Source organism: Cucumis sativus, chromosome 3, assembly GCF_000004075.3.
Source record: "Cucumis sativus cultivar 9930 chromosome 3, Cucumber_9930_V3, whole genome shotgun sequence".
NCBI lineage: Eukaryota > Viridiplantae > Streptophyta > Magnoliopsida > Cucurbitales > Cucurbitaceae > Cucumis > Cucumis sativus.
The window spans coordinates 29,423,988-29,438,410 of record NC_026657.2 but is presented as its reverse complement, the minus strand read 5'-3'; the positions used below and the strand labels follow the sequence as shown (position 1 = coordinate 29,438,410).

General features: G+C 34.8%; 3 protein-coding genes across 10 annotated transcripts; 2 read left to right on the top strand and 1 right to left on the bottom strand.

Moving 5' to 3' along the window:
• Positions 1-742: 742 nt before the first annotated feature.
• On the bottom strand, positions 743-4,747 carry LOC101206599 (kinesin-like protein KIN-10B). Of its 2 annotated transcripts, none has more exons than XM_031881880.1 (12): positions 4,399-4,747; positions 4,141-4,309; positions 3,576-3,969; positions 3,202-3,407; positions 2,812-3,125; positions 2,653-2,726; positions 2,349-2,551; positions 2,206-2,252; positions 2,045-2,066; positions 1,877-1,939; positions 1,183-1,221; positions 743-1,070 (listed from the first exon to the last, which is right to left on the bottom strand). In XM_031881880.1, the coding sequence occupies exons 1-12, from the start codon at positions 4,602-4,604 to the stop codon at positions 945-947; spliced, it is 1,863 nt and encodes a 620-aa protein (XP_031737740.1). In that variant the 5' UTR covers positions 4,605-4,747; the 3' UTR covers positions 743-944. The 2 variants fall into 2 exon arrangements, with proteins under 2 accessions (XP_031737740.1, XP_004137940.1); XM_004137892.3 differs by having other exon boundaries at positions 2,349-2,557; positions 4,399-4,746.
• A 961-nt stretch (positions 4,748-5,708) lies between these two features.
• LOC101209105 (mitochondrial import inner membrane translocase subunit Tim9) lies at positions 5,709-7,990 on the top strand. Its single transcript, XM_004137741.3, has 2 exons — positions 5,709-5,920; positions 7,515-7,990. The coding sequence occupies exons 1-2, from the start codon at positions 5,826-5,828 to the stop codon at positions 7,699-7,701; spliced, it is 282 nt and encodes a 93-aa protein (XP_004137789.1). The 5' UTR covers positions 5,709-5,825; the 3' UTR covers positions 7,702-7,990.
• A 1,255-nt stretch (positions 7,991-9,245) lies between these two features.
• LOC101203548 (transcription factor MYB3R-3) lies at positions 9,246-14,040 on the top strand. Of its 7 annotated transcripts, none has more exons than XM_031882239.1 (9): positions 9,246-9,408; positions 9,821-9,966; positions 10,124-10,175; positions 10,394-10,451; positions 10,936-11,030; positions 11,116-11,219; positions 11,447-11,575; positions 12,236-13,346; positions 13,755-14,040. In XM_031882239.1, the coding sequence occupies exons 2-8, from the start codon at positions 9,821-9,823 to the stop codon at positions 13,302-13,304; spliced, it is 1,653 nt and encodes a 550-aa protein (XP_031738099.1). In that variant the 5' UTR covers positions 9,246-9,408; the 3' UTR covers positions 13,305-13,346; positions 13,755-14,040. The 7 variants fall into 7 exon arrangements, with proteins under 7 accessions (XP_031738099.1, XP_031738098.1, XP_031738097.1 ...); XM_031882238.1 differs by having other exon boundaries at positions 9,815-9,966; XM_031882237.1 differs by having other exon boundaries at positions 9,788-9,966.
• The last annotated feature ends 383 nt before the right edge of the window (positions 14,041-14,423 follow it).

Sequence of the window (14,423 nt, the reverse complement as noted above, 5' to 3'; positions counted from 1 at the left end):
CAAACACTGAGTCGGTGTATATAGAGATCAATTTTTTCTTCTCATCCTTTTTCTTTAAATGGACGTTTTTAAATATAATCAAAATATCATCCCAGTATATAGTTTAAACAATTTCACTAAACTTAATCGGAGTTTGAAATCTGAATCTTAACCTTAGAACTGAAATCCAACAAAGAATTTTGCCAAGTGCGCGGTGTAGCGTTTTCACAGAATCAACGGACAGTTTTTTCCGATCATTGATCTCGGAATCGGATTAACTTTTCTGATCATCATTCTTAGAATCTTTCCACATTAAGATCAAACACAACGGAGAGAAAGCTATGAGAAAACTATTTTTGATTTGTAAGACATACCGCTGATTCTGGTTGAATGTGTTGTGGAAAATATCACATTCTTTGCAAACTTATATTTACTTCAACGCATATAGTCGCAACAAAAACGAACAAGATTTGAAAGTCCACTACTTTATTACGTAATTAATTTGAACTATCTTTTTTTTCCACTGATTTTCGTTGAATTATTTTAAAATATAATAAAATGAATTAGAATATTGGATTCAAAGTTTGTCATTACAGAAATTAATGTGGTTCTATAACCTTCCACTTCCAATTCCTAGTTGTACTTCTATTGTTTATTATGAAATTTAGAAGGTAATTCAATTTACTTTCTAAACCCGCAACCTAATTCTGTTGCTAATGATGAAAGTATTTCTAATAGAAAAAATCCAAATATTTCTAATACGTACATGGAAACAACTTTCAGCATGAATTAAATTGATCAGCCATAAGTTCACATTAGTTACAAATGGATATTAAATAATACAGAGAGACGGGGCTTAGAACATCAAGGAAGCCCATCACGGCAGTCGGCAATCCTAAATCACACATAGACAATTTTCTCTACTCAGTACAAATATTAAACATACAGCAACTTGGAGGATGTTGCTATGGCACGCTTCCCAATACATTATTACATCTTCTTTCTTCATCATTGGTGGATAATGTTGTTTCTGGTAAATCTTCTGTTCTATCAAACATCCCTCTTGCAGCTTTGCTGAATAAGTTGTGAATCTGTAAGAACAGAAAGAAACAAACTCATACTTACATCCAGTGGATTGGTTTTTCTAAAGTGAAAAAGAAATAAATAAAATGGTAGTGTTATTATGTTTTACTGAAGCATTACCTGCTTGTATGAGAGTCCTAGTTTCTTCAAGTCAGTGAGCTAAACACAGAACAAAGAAAAAGGTAAGAAAAGCTCATCATTTTGACACCCAATTAGAAAGTATTCAGGAAAAAAAGTTGTGTACTGTTGTTTTCTTGTATTTCATTTTTCCATTAACTTTATTTGTGATGTTTTATAGATGCTAAGTGATTATCAGAAATGAACAAAAGCATGTGTGTGGGATTGAACTGTATTTGTCAAAGTTAAAGGAAAATGAGAGCTCTTGGCACATTCCTAGACACTAAAATGACGACTTTTAGAGCACGGATTGGACTATGAGAAAAAAGGCATAAAGTTAGGTCCCAAGTGAGGATGATACAAATTAATGGATTTTGGGGACCATGGTTGTTCACTAAGAAAAATAATTAGATGAAACTCCCACAACGTGGATTACAGATTTTCACTGATCAACGTATAAGAGAGAAATATCTCGTATTTAGATTTGAGGTGAATCAACATCCAATGGTTATTATGAGGTGACCATGGTGTGGTGAGCTTATTGAATAATCTCTTGTTCACACTAGGGATTTTAACATAGCAAAGTAATTTACGCAAAAATATCTGTGGAATAAAATTATCTGGAATTTGAGAGCTAAAAACTGCCGAAGAATGTCCCTCATGCATAATTATGAAAAAATTAAAGATTTCATCCTACCGATTTCAATGGACTAGTTTCTCTGAGATCAAGAATGTACTCAGCCATTTTCACTCCGATGCCCTGGAGATTCAAAGGGAACAGAGAGTCAGAACACAAAACAGAAGAGGTTTACTTTTTTCATTAAAAGAAAATCCCAGTTGTGGTCTAAAGTCCAACTGATAGTACCTTCAATTCTACTAGTTCCTCTCTGCAAAACAAAGAAAGCCAATGAATAAGTACTTGAACTTCTCACTATTTCAAACTGAACAGTTTGGGACTGAAAGGATAAACCCACATATGTGGATTTGTGCTGAAATGATAAATATAGTAAATGATTATAGAGCTACCTGCTTGCTGTATTCAAGAAATCCACATATTCTTGTGCAACGCAACTCTGATTGATTAAAATGACAAGAAAAACCAGAATTATTGGAATCCAAACTGAATGAAGAAGTAAGATAACGAATATTTAAATAGGCCTTGTGAGTACCTTCAGGGTTGATACTTGGGCACCAAACTTATCCAGTGGGGTCCCAAAAGATTTGAGTTCTCCATTTGCAGGGAGCGGTGTTTTTGGAGTATTTGCTGTTAGTAAATGGTCAGTAAGCGAAACTTCCAGCATAGGCTTTTGGATTCCGTTATTGTGGAGTGGTGATAGAGCCTTTCTTGGACTATTAAATTTCACCTTGACTACTGCATCTAAAGATGAAGATTCAATCATATCCAAAACACAAGGTGGCAGAAATGAACAAGTTTTGAGTGAACTAGAGAACAGAGCTGCAATAGAAAAATACCGTGATCTTTGGTTGTGATAGAATTAACTACATCTTCCTTTTCAACCAAGTTTCCGAAAGCCACGGTTACACTCCTGAACATCATCAATGCATTATAGTCAAAAGACGTTAGCAGAGGGTATTAAAAGTCGATAAATCCAGGCCATATTGTTGCCAAACCTTTCTTTTTCTTGTTTCCAAGCACTCTGGTCAGCAGTTTTCTTAACTTTGGCAGAACTGTTGAAGAGAGGTTTTCTCAATTTTGAAGCAGTAGAACAAGGAGTTTTACTAGAAAATGGAGAACCAAACCCTCCAATTCTTTGTGCACTCTTGGTCTTGCCTTTTGACTCAAGCCAAGTTTGCAGCTTCGATTGCATGTCAACTTTAGCCTGTGGAGTTCCGTGTTTATGGACCGGCAAAACAAAATTTGAAATTTGACGCGATCGAGCTGCCAAGCTGACTGTATGCACAGCCTCCTGATATGCGCCGGGATTCTGTTATCAAAAAAGAAGAAAATTTGAGCGAATGTGGTTTTAGATTACAGTAGATATTTAATCAGCATCACTTTACCAGGCAAGCTATCATCAAAGCACGGCTTGTTCCACCAAGCGAATCCTGCAATATGCGGGTCAATTTGCTTTCTCTGTAAGGAATTCGAGCAAGGTTTTTGTTTAATGCATATATCACATTGGAAAGTGCAAATAAAGACTGGTTGATTTTCGCACTCTCTTGAAGGCGAATCCCTTCATTGCCAGTCCTCCTGTTATCTTCATTACCTGCCATGGATGGTAATGAACATATAGATATTAACCGAAGTAGCAACAATAACAACTATCCAGATAACATGAATTCTTGAGGGGTGCATAAATCTCCCTTTCTATCATGTAACTTTTAAAATTATTTGATGGTTAGGGCTCGGTTTCCATGAAACTTAAGGAAAATACCTGCCAAGTCTATGAGATTGAGCTTCCCTGTGACAGAAGCCCCAGAATCAGCACAAACCGGCGATGAAACTGCAATTACAAGAACCCCATGACTTCTACTCGAAACATCGTTAAGATCAGTATCAGCAACTTTCCGCCTCTGAAATCCTATAGCCAATGTCTCCCGGAATTCAGACATGGAATTTACAGCAACCTTAGACAATCCCCTAAGATGAATTTGTCCTTCTTTATCATCCAGAATTACAATTTCTTTAGCTTTGGGCTCCAGAAGATCGTGACACCTTTCCAAATAAACTTCATAGTATGAAATCTCTGCTCTACACCCAGTTTCCTCACAAAGTGATAAAATTCTAGACATGGCTAGCGGCATGAGACCTGGTTCCTCTTCAGTACCCTGCATCCTCAACCAAATTCAACACAGTTCAGAGTGCTAATCATTCCATTTCCTTTAATGTTTTATATCAATCGGGAAAGATCAAGCTTTCGTGAATAATAACCAAATTCTTCTGTCGAGTTTAAGTTAATTCAGCTGAATAGAACAAATCCTCCGCTAATTAAACATAACCTGCATTGTGTAAGTCTTTCCACTGCCAGTAGCCCCATAAGCAAACACAGTTCCGTTGCATCCATGGAAGAGTCCAGGAATCAAAGGATTAACTTCTTTATCGAATATCTGCCTCACCGTATGATCTTCTTGGCCATAAAACGAGTCCAATTGATAGCACTCGTTTCGACTACACTCAGAAAATTCACAAACAACAATCAATCCAATGAATCAGACGATTCTTCTACAGCAGTTAAAACAGACACAAAAAATAAGTACCTGGTTTCCGGATCTTTTAGATGAACGGTGACCTCCTCTTGGGAGATTTGGGCTTGATCCAAGACAGAAATGCATGAAACTGGAACCCTATAACTTTTTACTGAACCTTCTAAGGGGAGAAATGGACGAACCCTTGCGACCACTCTGACCTTTGAGATTGCAGAGTGATTTGTTGATGCAGCAGGTGCAAGAATTTCGGAAGCCATTGAAATGTGGAAGATTGTTCGCGTAAGCAGTGGCGAGAGATCAAGTGAAGGGAAGAGAGGAAGAGAGGAAGAGAGGAAGGAGAGATGTAATTTTGAAAATCAAGACCGTTGGTGGCAGAGTTCCGCTTCTTAATTTGAACTTTACTTTTTATTTTCCCATTTTTTTCATTTCAAAACTTTTCACCATTTGAATCTGAGTCGAAACCTTCGTTTGAATGATCCTTGGGCCAGGCTTCATGGCCCTCGTGAGTTGGGCCTGTTGAGCCCAGGGCCTAAAAATCAGCCCAACAAAAAAACATCAGCACATAGTTACAAATTTAGCAATTAAATTCAAAGTAATTAAATATATATCAACATTTTAAAATAATTGTAAATATAGCAAAAATTTATCAAAATATGTTGTAAAAATTGATTTATCACTGATAGATCATACGAGTCTATCAGTGATACAAGTTTATCAGCGATAGTTTTGCTATATTTACAATTTTTTTAAACGTTGCTATATCCTTAATTATTATTTTTCAAATGATAATCTATTGCAATTATCCTAATTGCAAATGAGATGTTGATAATTAGATATGTTTTAAAAAGCTTAGGTAGATTGTGATAGACCATGTAGAAATTTATAACGGCAAATATTATCTAAATAATCATCTTATGAGTAAGTTTTCAATTAGATATGATAAATATTATTTTAAAACTCTTAATGTTTTATCGTTTTCACTATTTAACATTATTATTTTTTTATCATCTATTACCAAGTTTACCATTCTCTTATCAAACTAAAATAGTTTACACATCAACATATACTATTATAACTACGAACTATCTACATCTTAAATACAGACTATTATAACTTAAGAATATAATAACTTACTTACTTCAAACATCCTATATATATATATAATAAACTAAAATATTTAAATCAAACTAATGTTTTTTAAAATAAAAAATATTTTATCCTTAAAATAGTGTGTATTCGAAGTAATTATGATTTGATAAAATTTAGATATTAAAATGTATTTAATTTACATTTAAATGTATTATAAATGGGAGACAAGTTCGGAAATATTGAAACATTGAAGGACCATTTAGCAAGAAAACCACAAATTCAGTTTCTTCAACCTACTGTTCTAATTTGTTAGCTATTATAGGCGGCGATACAAAAGAAGAAACCAGAGAAGTTAAACCCTAAACCCTTTGCTTTTATTGGAATTCAAGATGGACAAGAACATGCTTGCTGATTTGGATGGGCTTCCTGAAGAAGACAAGATCAAAATGGCCACCATGATCGACCAGCTTCAGATCCGAGACAGGTTCTATTTACTTTTCTAAAATCTTTTGAGTTTTGAAAATGAACTAATTTGTTTGATCTTTCTTTTTGGTATTTATGTATGTTATTTCTATCTGTACATGTTGTGGCGTGGTTGAAAGTTGTTTCTGGAATTTTTATCCTTCAATTGATTTAAATATTATTACTACCTGGGAGCGTTTTGAATTGCGCGAAAATTGATATTTACCTGATTGGAGATTTTTGGAATGCGCTTGTGCATCTTTGAATGAATAGTGGAAGGATTGGAAATTTTCTAGATACAGGTCAATTTGGGGGTAGCAATTTGGAATTTTGGTTCTGTGGGGTTTGTGATTATGGTGTGACCAGGATAAGAGCTTATGGCGCGGTACCGCAGCTTCAACGTCATTACGTGACATGCTCTGAGAAAGATCAAGCTACTTAAATTTGGGAGCCTATTTACTGTATGCTGCTTATGGTTTTTTGTTTTGTTTTTTTGGGCATGTCTTTTAGGGTATAATTTATTATACTTCTGCTGAAGTTTTACACCACCACCTTTAGATAACCGTTCTGGTTTGACTTATTGGTCAATAAGGGGATGGGTTCAAATTACAGTGGTTAATAAAGTGTTTAATATTCTGTGAATTACGTTAGCAGCCAAATGTAGTTAGGTGATTTAAATGCTCATGGACATATATGTATTTATTTTTGAGAAAAGTCACATTATGATAGTATTGCTTATTGATTTCTTTTTTGAATGATCGTTGTATCCTCTACTGACGGTAGTCTATTCAGTGACCAACCCTGGCCATAGGAACTCAGGGGGTTCGTACCTCACAGCACCCCAAGTGAGCTGCTCCTTTAGGATTTTCCGGGACAAGTTTAGTTGTTCAGAGCTGATCATAGAAATATCTCATTGGAACTATTATTTGCTCCTAAATTATTAGATAAACATGATGGTGAATCTCAAAATCAATTGACAATACAAGGAGTACATCGTGTCTTTAAAAAACTACGAAGTCTCTTTCTTTTATCTTTCCAATGTGTGATCCCAATATACCCCTCAAGATGGCGTCTGTTTGGGCTTACCACTTTTGGGTCGAGTTTCATTTTTAAAAAAAATTCATATATCAATTTGGACTTCTTGAGCTTTGATACCATATTCGATAAACACAAGGTTTCATTCTAAAACCATTTTTTTCAATGTGGAAGAGTAGACCATGTATGTTTTTTTTTTATCATTTTGAGGTCTCCCATTTTTTCAATATGGGATCCTCAATATTAATATACTCCAAATAAGAGAACTAATGGTGTTCTTGGAGTGATCTTGATTAATGAGTGATGAATGACAATGTATTTTTCTAAGTTGAACTAAGGTGCCCATATGTAATTTATATTGAAAGAAGTCTTCAAAAGTTTATTATACAGCAGTTTGGAGCTCTTTTGCTTCTCCTTAATTTATGCAAGTATCCAATGCGTGATTTGTGTTATTTCTACGATTCTATTCTAATCTGGTCCCAGTGTTGTAAATTACTGCATGTGACAGGAAGAAAGTTTTCGCCACAAAAATATAAGAACACATTCATGGTCATAACCGTTTGCCTTCTAATAACTTGCAGTCTGAGAATGTACAACTCATTGGTTGAGAGATGCTTCACAGATTGTATCGATAACTTCCAGCGAAAATCCTTGACCAAGCAAGAGGAAACATGTGTACGTAGGTGTGCCGAGAAGTTCTTGAAGCACTCAATGCGCGTTGGAATGAGATTTGCTGAGCTCAACCAAGGAGCCGCTACCTCAGATTAACGTTGCATGAGGCCACTCTGGACATATTCTTGAGACCTTCAGTTCGGATTTTAGTATGTTTCTTCCATATTCTTGAGACCTTCAGTTCTTTCACCTTTGGAATTGTAGTATGTGTGTTCTTATTCTTGAAACCTTCACCTCTGAATTTAAAGTATCTTTCTACATTATCTGTTACAACTGGGATTAAGTTGTAATTTGATTTGACTTATGAATTAAAGTTTTAGTAGGAGACTTCGAATAAATGTTTGAGGTTCCATATCCATCAGGATGATAACATATATTTACTCAAGCTTGTAGCAGTACAACCGAAGCTGGTTTAACTTTTTTGCTTTTTGTTGGTAATATGCCATTTTCTTCATCCTCAATCAATTTGTTAGAAATGATTGCAGAACAAATCTTCAACAGTTAGATGAACTGCAATTATTTGGGTTTGTTTGTTAGAGGCTTCTGATGGACGAACTTCCATTCTCATCCAAGGACTAAAGTTTTGGGATGTTTGAGATTATTTCATCACCTCAACATACAAGAACTTTTCGATCTCACAAATTGAGATAGAGATACTATAGCCACATTTGGTTCATTATTTTCTGATTGGCTCGTTAAGCCAAGTATGCTCAAACTCGGACTAGGAGTCTATTTAGGATTAATGTCTTTTTAAGTGCTAATATATATATATATATATTTTCTCACTTATATTAGGAAAATACTCTAATGTAATTGTCATTTTATGTAAGTTACAGAGGTTGATAATAGAGTCAAAATACTAGTAAGATGCATTGTATTTGAAATTTTATAAAAGAAATTCACGAAAACGTTACAAAATTTATCTTACACAGTCATTTCTTCATAGAAAGATTGATTAAAAGTTTACGAAATAACTTATTTTTTTCTTTCCAAAAGGGACTATTGAATTGTTTTGATGCATAGACACCAAATATTATCTATAATATATTAAATGGACCCAAATCAATTTCTCTATTGTTATTTAAAAAATTAATTAAAACAACTATATATTTCACACATTATAGACTCAATTGATAACTTCAAAATTTAGGAATGTAAATGGAAAATTTCCTCTCATTTTCCAAAAAGAATAATTTTGCAAATTCGATAAGCAGCTTAATTTCAACATTTGTTATTTTAATTGACGCACAATATCTGTTTACAAATAATCAGTTAAAATCCTAGTCATTTATTTCCAATCGAACGGTCAAGAATTGCCCGCGAATCGGCACCCGCGAATCCGATCCCCAAAAACATCGACCTTTAACGCACGAAATCTCAAGTGCCGTTTAAGATTTTAAACCTCGTTATCTTAACGCCTTTATAATAATCGTTAATTGACCGTTAGCTATAGGGTTTCACTTTTTATTATTTTATTTTTAAAAAAACTCTTAACTCTTTAGCCTTCAATAACGGTAGTTAACGGAGACGTCGGTGGTGGTGGCGATATATATTCGTTATGTACAAATATATTACAAAATTTGGGAAATTAATAATTTTGGTATTTATTTATTATTTATCATTTATTATTTTTACTCTCTATTTGTTTCGCGTCTTACTTTTTTGTTTCAACGGGCGACGATTTTCGAAACCAAAAGAGAACTCTTTTGTTTCTGAAGAAAGGAACGGTGGTTCCTTCGGTGTTGAACTTAATTTCATCGCTTCCTTCAGCTCCACTTCGATTCCCGCCACTTCCTTTCCAGCGTAGGTATCATTCTTTGCTCTCACATATTTCGAATTTCTTTTCTAATTTACTTGATTTTCCTTCAATTTTGTCGACTGTTTGATCATCTGTTGTTTTCGTATTCGTATCGACCTTGTCTTGATTGGGCTAAGATTGTTTCAGTTTTCCCCTTCTTTCGTCTCTAAAACCCTACAATTCTGATTCTCCTCCCCTGTTTTCGATCTGATTGTGGGTTTCAAGATCTGAGTTCTTTTGTTGGTTTTCGTTTTTCCGGTTTAGGTAGTGGGTTTTCGAGAACTTGATAGCAGTTGGGGTTTTTTTTTTTGGGATTGGTTGCTTTAGTGCTTTGCTGTTTGGCTTTTCGGTTACAATTTGAGGTGAAATTTATTCTGTTATTAGGAATTTGAATTTTGGAGATGGTTCTAGGAGTAGATGGAAGAGGCGAAACAAGAAGAGTGTTGTCTTGAAAATAAACAATCTACTGCTGCTACGAGTTCCTCTGTTTCTGAAGGTAGTGGCAGCGCAACTGCCAAGTCTCCTTGGATGTGTAGTCCAGCATCGACATCTCCTTCTCATAGGTAATTTTATTAAACTTATTTCGTTGATTTCTGGACATTCTATTTTCAAAGCAGTTATATCGTTAGCTGCTAAAGGAATTGACAAATGCGTCGATTCTACACTGCTTATGATCAGTTCAAAGATCTTAGACGTTTATGCTGTAATTTGACTTGGCAGGAGGACCAGTGGCCCCATTCGTCGAGCTAAGGGTGGCTGGACTCCTCAAGAGGTAAGCATTGATTACCCCTTCTAATAGTTTCTAGTGTTGTATAGTTCTTAGTTATGACTGTAATTGGCATATACCATGTTTTCTAGACCTGCCAGACTTGGAAAAAAACTCAATTTTGAGTCAGATAAGGAAGATTTGATTTGCAGAATCTTAACATATAGGAACATTTATATAATAGGGAGCAGTTTCTTGACTTGTGATGGTGACTTCTTTTTCAGGATGAAACATTGAGAAATGCCGTTGCAGCTTTCAAAGGGAAGAATTGGAAGAAAATAGGTTTCTCTCTGTTCTTTTTACTTAGGGACTCACTTTTTTTTTTTTTTTGAATAAATGATTATAGAGTTAAATCTTTGGCTTCAGTTGATTTCTCTGTTTATGTGACAAATTGAAATATTTTCTACTGTGAACGTAGGCTTGAAGCATTTTACACGTTCATTTAACTAATAGAAAAATTATGTTAAATATTTTTACATCTATTAAATTTGTGGCTCCGTACTGTAGAGAAGGCATTACTTTTATCCAGCTGTACTATGCATTTTGCATGTTTGAGTTTTATAAGCTACAGTTGAAAGTTTTTGAAAGTCAAAATATTTAGATGGTCATTGTCTTAGTTGAACAGATATATATTTCTCATTCAACTTTCAGAATGTTTTTTAGTATCGTTATCGATCTTACCTATGATGAGTTGGTTGCCTGGTCGTCGTTTTTTTATACAACTTGGGTAGGTTGATTGACCTCATTAGAAAAAATTTGCGTGCAGCTGAGTACTTCCATGATAGATCAGAAGTTCAATGTCTGCATAGATGGCAGAAGGTTCTCAATCCGGATCTTGTTAAGGGACCATGGACTCAGGAGGTTTGTATTTGGTGTCTTCTTCCTTGGATGCTTTCTGCTATTGCATGTATAGCGAAAATTTATTGTTTTGCTTTCTTTCTTATAGGAAGATGATAAAATTATTGAGCTGGTTTCGAAGTATGGACCTACCAAATGGTCTTTGATAGCAAAGTCTTTGCCTGGTCGCATAGGGAAACAATGCCGAGAGAGGTATCTCCCTTGAATCTGTTATGATTAATTGTTAGCTGAAGTCTTGATTTTTAATCGTAAATACAATTTGCAAGTTTCTGGAAAGTTGCGTGCTCTTTTTTCTCCTCTGCTTAATGCTTGATAAATTGCCTTTTTTATCATTACTGTCTCTCTGTTTTGACCTTTCTGAATGCTGAAGGTATGTGGATTTATGGATCTGTTGTAAAGTAGTGATCTATTATTTCTAGGTGGCATAATCATTTGAATCCAGATATAAAGAAGGATGCTTGGACATTAGAAGAGGAATTGGCTCTCATGGATGCACATCGGTTACATGGGAACAAATGGGCTGAAATAGCCAGGGTTTTACCTGGAAGGTGAGTATTCTTGTTTTTGTAAAGTTTAATACCTCAATGGAAATATGAAGAAAGAGATGAACAGACATAGAAATGCACTTAGAGAGACAAGACATATGAGCACATGTAAACCGTGTGTTCAGCCCCATCTAATTAAATTCATAAAGTGTACTAATATGATATAATGTAGTAGGATTAGGTAAATGAAGGTATTTTAGTCAAATCCTTTTTTGATGAGGATTAGGATCAGTTTCCTTGTTTGAATAGGATTAGGATTAGGATTTGTTTCCTTGGTTAACTGGGATTAGGATTAGTTTTTTTTCCAATTCTCTATAAATAAAAAATTTGTCTTGTTGAATTGGTAACTTTTTATTTGTAATGAAGACTGAGATTTTATTCTTGAAGTTTTCTCCCATTTTTATCCTTTAGGATATGTCATCATGATCTTCAGTCTTCTTAGTAGTCATTTAAAAGGAGCTCTATAATAGTTATGTTGTCTCGTATTTAAAGAATTTTTATTAAGCTGAATGAATGGTAAACAATGTGAAAACATATGTTACGCTATGACATAGCAAGCACAAATATGGATATTCTTTATCATGCATATGAAATAGAAATGTCTTTTGGAATTTGTCTGGTTGACATGGTTAATATGCTATGGCATATTCCTTCTATATTCAGGACGGACAATGCGATAAAAAATCATTGGAATAGTTCCTTGAAGAAAAAGCTAGATTTTTATTTGGCAACCGGTAAGCTTCCACCCGTTGCAAAAAATAGTTCCCAGAATGGTGCTAGAGACACTACTAAGACTCCACCTGCCAAAAGGTTCCCTCCTTACTCAAGTAAGGGATCGGATTCAACTGCCCAAACATCATCAGGTAACACAGACTTGTACAAATTGGACGAAAGCTGTAAGGACCAAATTGAGTCATCAGCACCTCCCGATGAAGATATGGTTGCTTCAACAAGTGGGGTTTTGAATGAGTCTGCTAATTCTAGACATGTCAAACGCTGGGTAGGACCTTCAAATATCATGGATCCAAGATGCAGGAAATCTGGGACAGCACGAAAGAATGGGACTATAACTCACGGTGAAGCAGAGAATGATATTGGCAAATTTGATGAAGATAAAATTCTACGAACACCTTCAAGATTTGAATCCCCAAAGTATGGTTCTTTGTGCTACGAGCCACCCCAATTAGAAACTAGTATTCCAGTAGATTCAGAACTTTTAAGCATGTACCTGCTCGAGACAAATAATAATTCAATCACTTCGCCTATTGGTATCTTCACTCCCCCTTGTGTGAAGACTAGAAACTTGAGTATACACAGTCCAGAGTCAATATTAAGAATTGCGGCTAGAAGTTTCCCGAGCACTCCCTCAATACTACGCAAGAGAAAAACTGAAACTCAAACTTGTCTCCCTCTTAAAGAGATGCAAGACGTAGAATCAGAAACAGTCAAGGACGTCTCCTGTGAAGCTGGTCATGATGAAATACTTAATAATAGTGACAGCAGATTGGGTTCACCAAATGGAAGCTTATGTGACAGTCCTAGTCCCAGTAATGATCACAGCCCCACCAGATCAAACAGCAAGGCTTTCAATGCATCTCCTCCATACCGGTTAACATCCAAACGAACAGCTATTTCGAGATCTGTGGAAAAACAACTTGAGTTTGCATTTGACAAGGAGAAGAACAACCATACTATCAAGTCACTAGAATCAGATGAGATCTCCTCCAGATAAAGGAGTCTTTGGCAAAGACATTAAGATGGCAAAGGCTGTACTGTAAGTTCTTGAAACTCTTGCTTCTTTTAGTCATATACTCCTCTTTGTTTTTTATATTTTATTAGGGAGATACTTTATAAGTCATTAATATTCTGCTTTGTGAATGAAATTTTTTCTAGTAGACTCTTTTTTTGTGTATCAACCTTCAGAATAAGGAAAGGGGTTTTTATTAACGTTTGGATGTCATTATTATCAAGTTCAGCGCTACACCTTTCCGTGCATCATTCTAAGTTAATTGACACCAGTGTATTATATTACCACTACTGGTTTGTTATGAGATTTTTTTTTCTAGAACAAAGCATTTCATCTGATTTTTAACGACCTTACTCGTTCTACCTATAAATGTTATGAGATATACTGTTAGAGATGTTTTCTGTAAACTTACTGATACAGTTCCATCTTTGACAGCCTGGGCGATGGAATGCCCCATTCCAACAAGTTTTTATTGAGAAAATTGCTGTCCATATCTTCAGTGTTTCTTGAAGCAGCAACTGCTATCGATAATCGTTGAAATGATGATGATTCACTTAGATCCTTCGTACATATAATTTTTTGAACTTTATTTGTTTTAAAATTGCAGATAGGCCTAACGTTTTTCCTTCTTAGTATCCACGAATACATGTTTCATTATACACTGACGAGATTCCAATATTTAGAATTCTGATATTTATGAAATAAAATTTGATTTTTCTAACTGTAAAATCTCTCACATTTCAATGAAGGGAAAAAATTTATATATGTTTGAAAACGATCATCTTGGAGGCATTGTTACCGTTGTTACGTGTCTTGTGACTTAAAAAAAGTAAATCCTTGTAAAGAAAAGGATTATTATTATTGTTTTCAAGATAATACTTGGATGCATTCTATGCACCAATGCATGATTCTTTTTCATGACGCACATATATCAAGGAAAACAAAATTTATCACATCACAAGTTATTAATGGACAATTTAAAACAGGGTTGCTTTGTTAGCATAGATTGAACGTTCTCCTATCTTCTTAAGGAAATATATATGTAGAAATACATGTGTAGGTATACTTCCTTCTCCCCATCTTCTTAAAGGAATTTTTTAGCTA

Coding starts and splice junctions, on each gene's coding strand:
- LOC101203548 (XM_031882239.1), top strand. CDS start 9,821: ATGGAAGAGGCGAAACAAGAAGAGTGTTGTCTTGAAAATAAACAATCT. Junction 11,031..11,115: donor AGGGACCATGGACTCAGGAG/GTTTGTATTTGG, acceptor TCTTTCTTATAG/GAAGATGATAAAATTATTGA. Junction 11,220..11,446: donor GGGAAACAATGCCGAGAGAG/GTATCTCCCTTG, acceptor TATTATTTCTAG/GTGGCATAATCATTTGAATC.
- LOC101209105 (XM_004137741.3), top strand. CDS start 5,826: ATGGACAAGAACATGCTTGCTGATTTGGATGGGCTTCCTGAAGAAGAC. Junction 5,921..7,514: donor CAGCTTCAGATCCGAGACAG/GTTCTATTTACT, acceptor AATAACTTGCAG/TCTGAGAATGTACAACTCAT.
- LOC101206599 (XM_004137892.3), bottom strand. CDS start 4,604: ATGGCTTCCGAAATTCTTGCACCTGCTGCATCAACAAATCACTCTGCA. Junction 2,727..2,811: donor TGGAAACAAGAAAAAGAAAG/GTTTGGCAACAA, acceptor GATGATGTTCAG/GAGTGTAACCGTGGCTTTCG. Junction 1,071..1,182: donor TAGGACTCTCATACAAGCAG/GTAATGCTTCAG, acceptor CTGTTCTTACAG/ATTCACAACTTATTCAGCAA.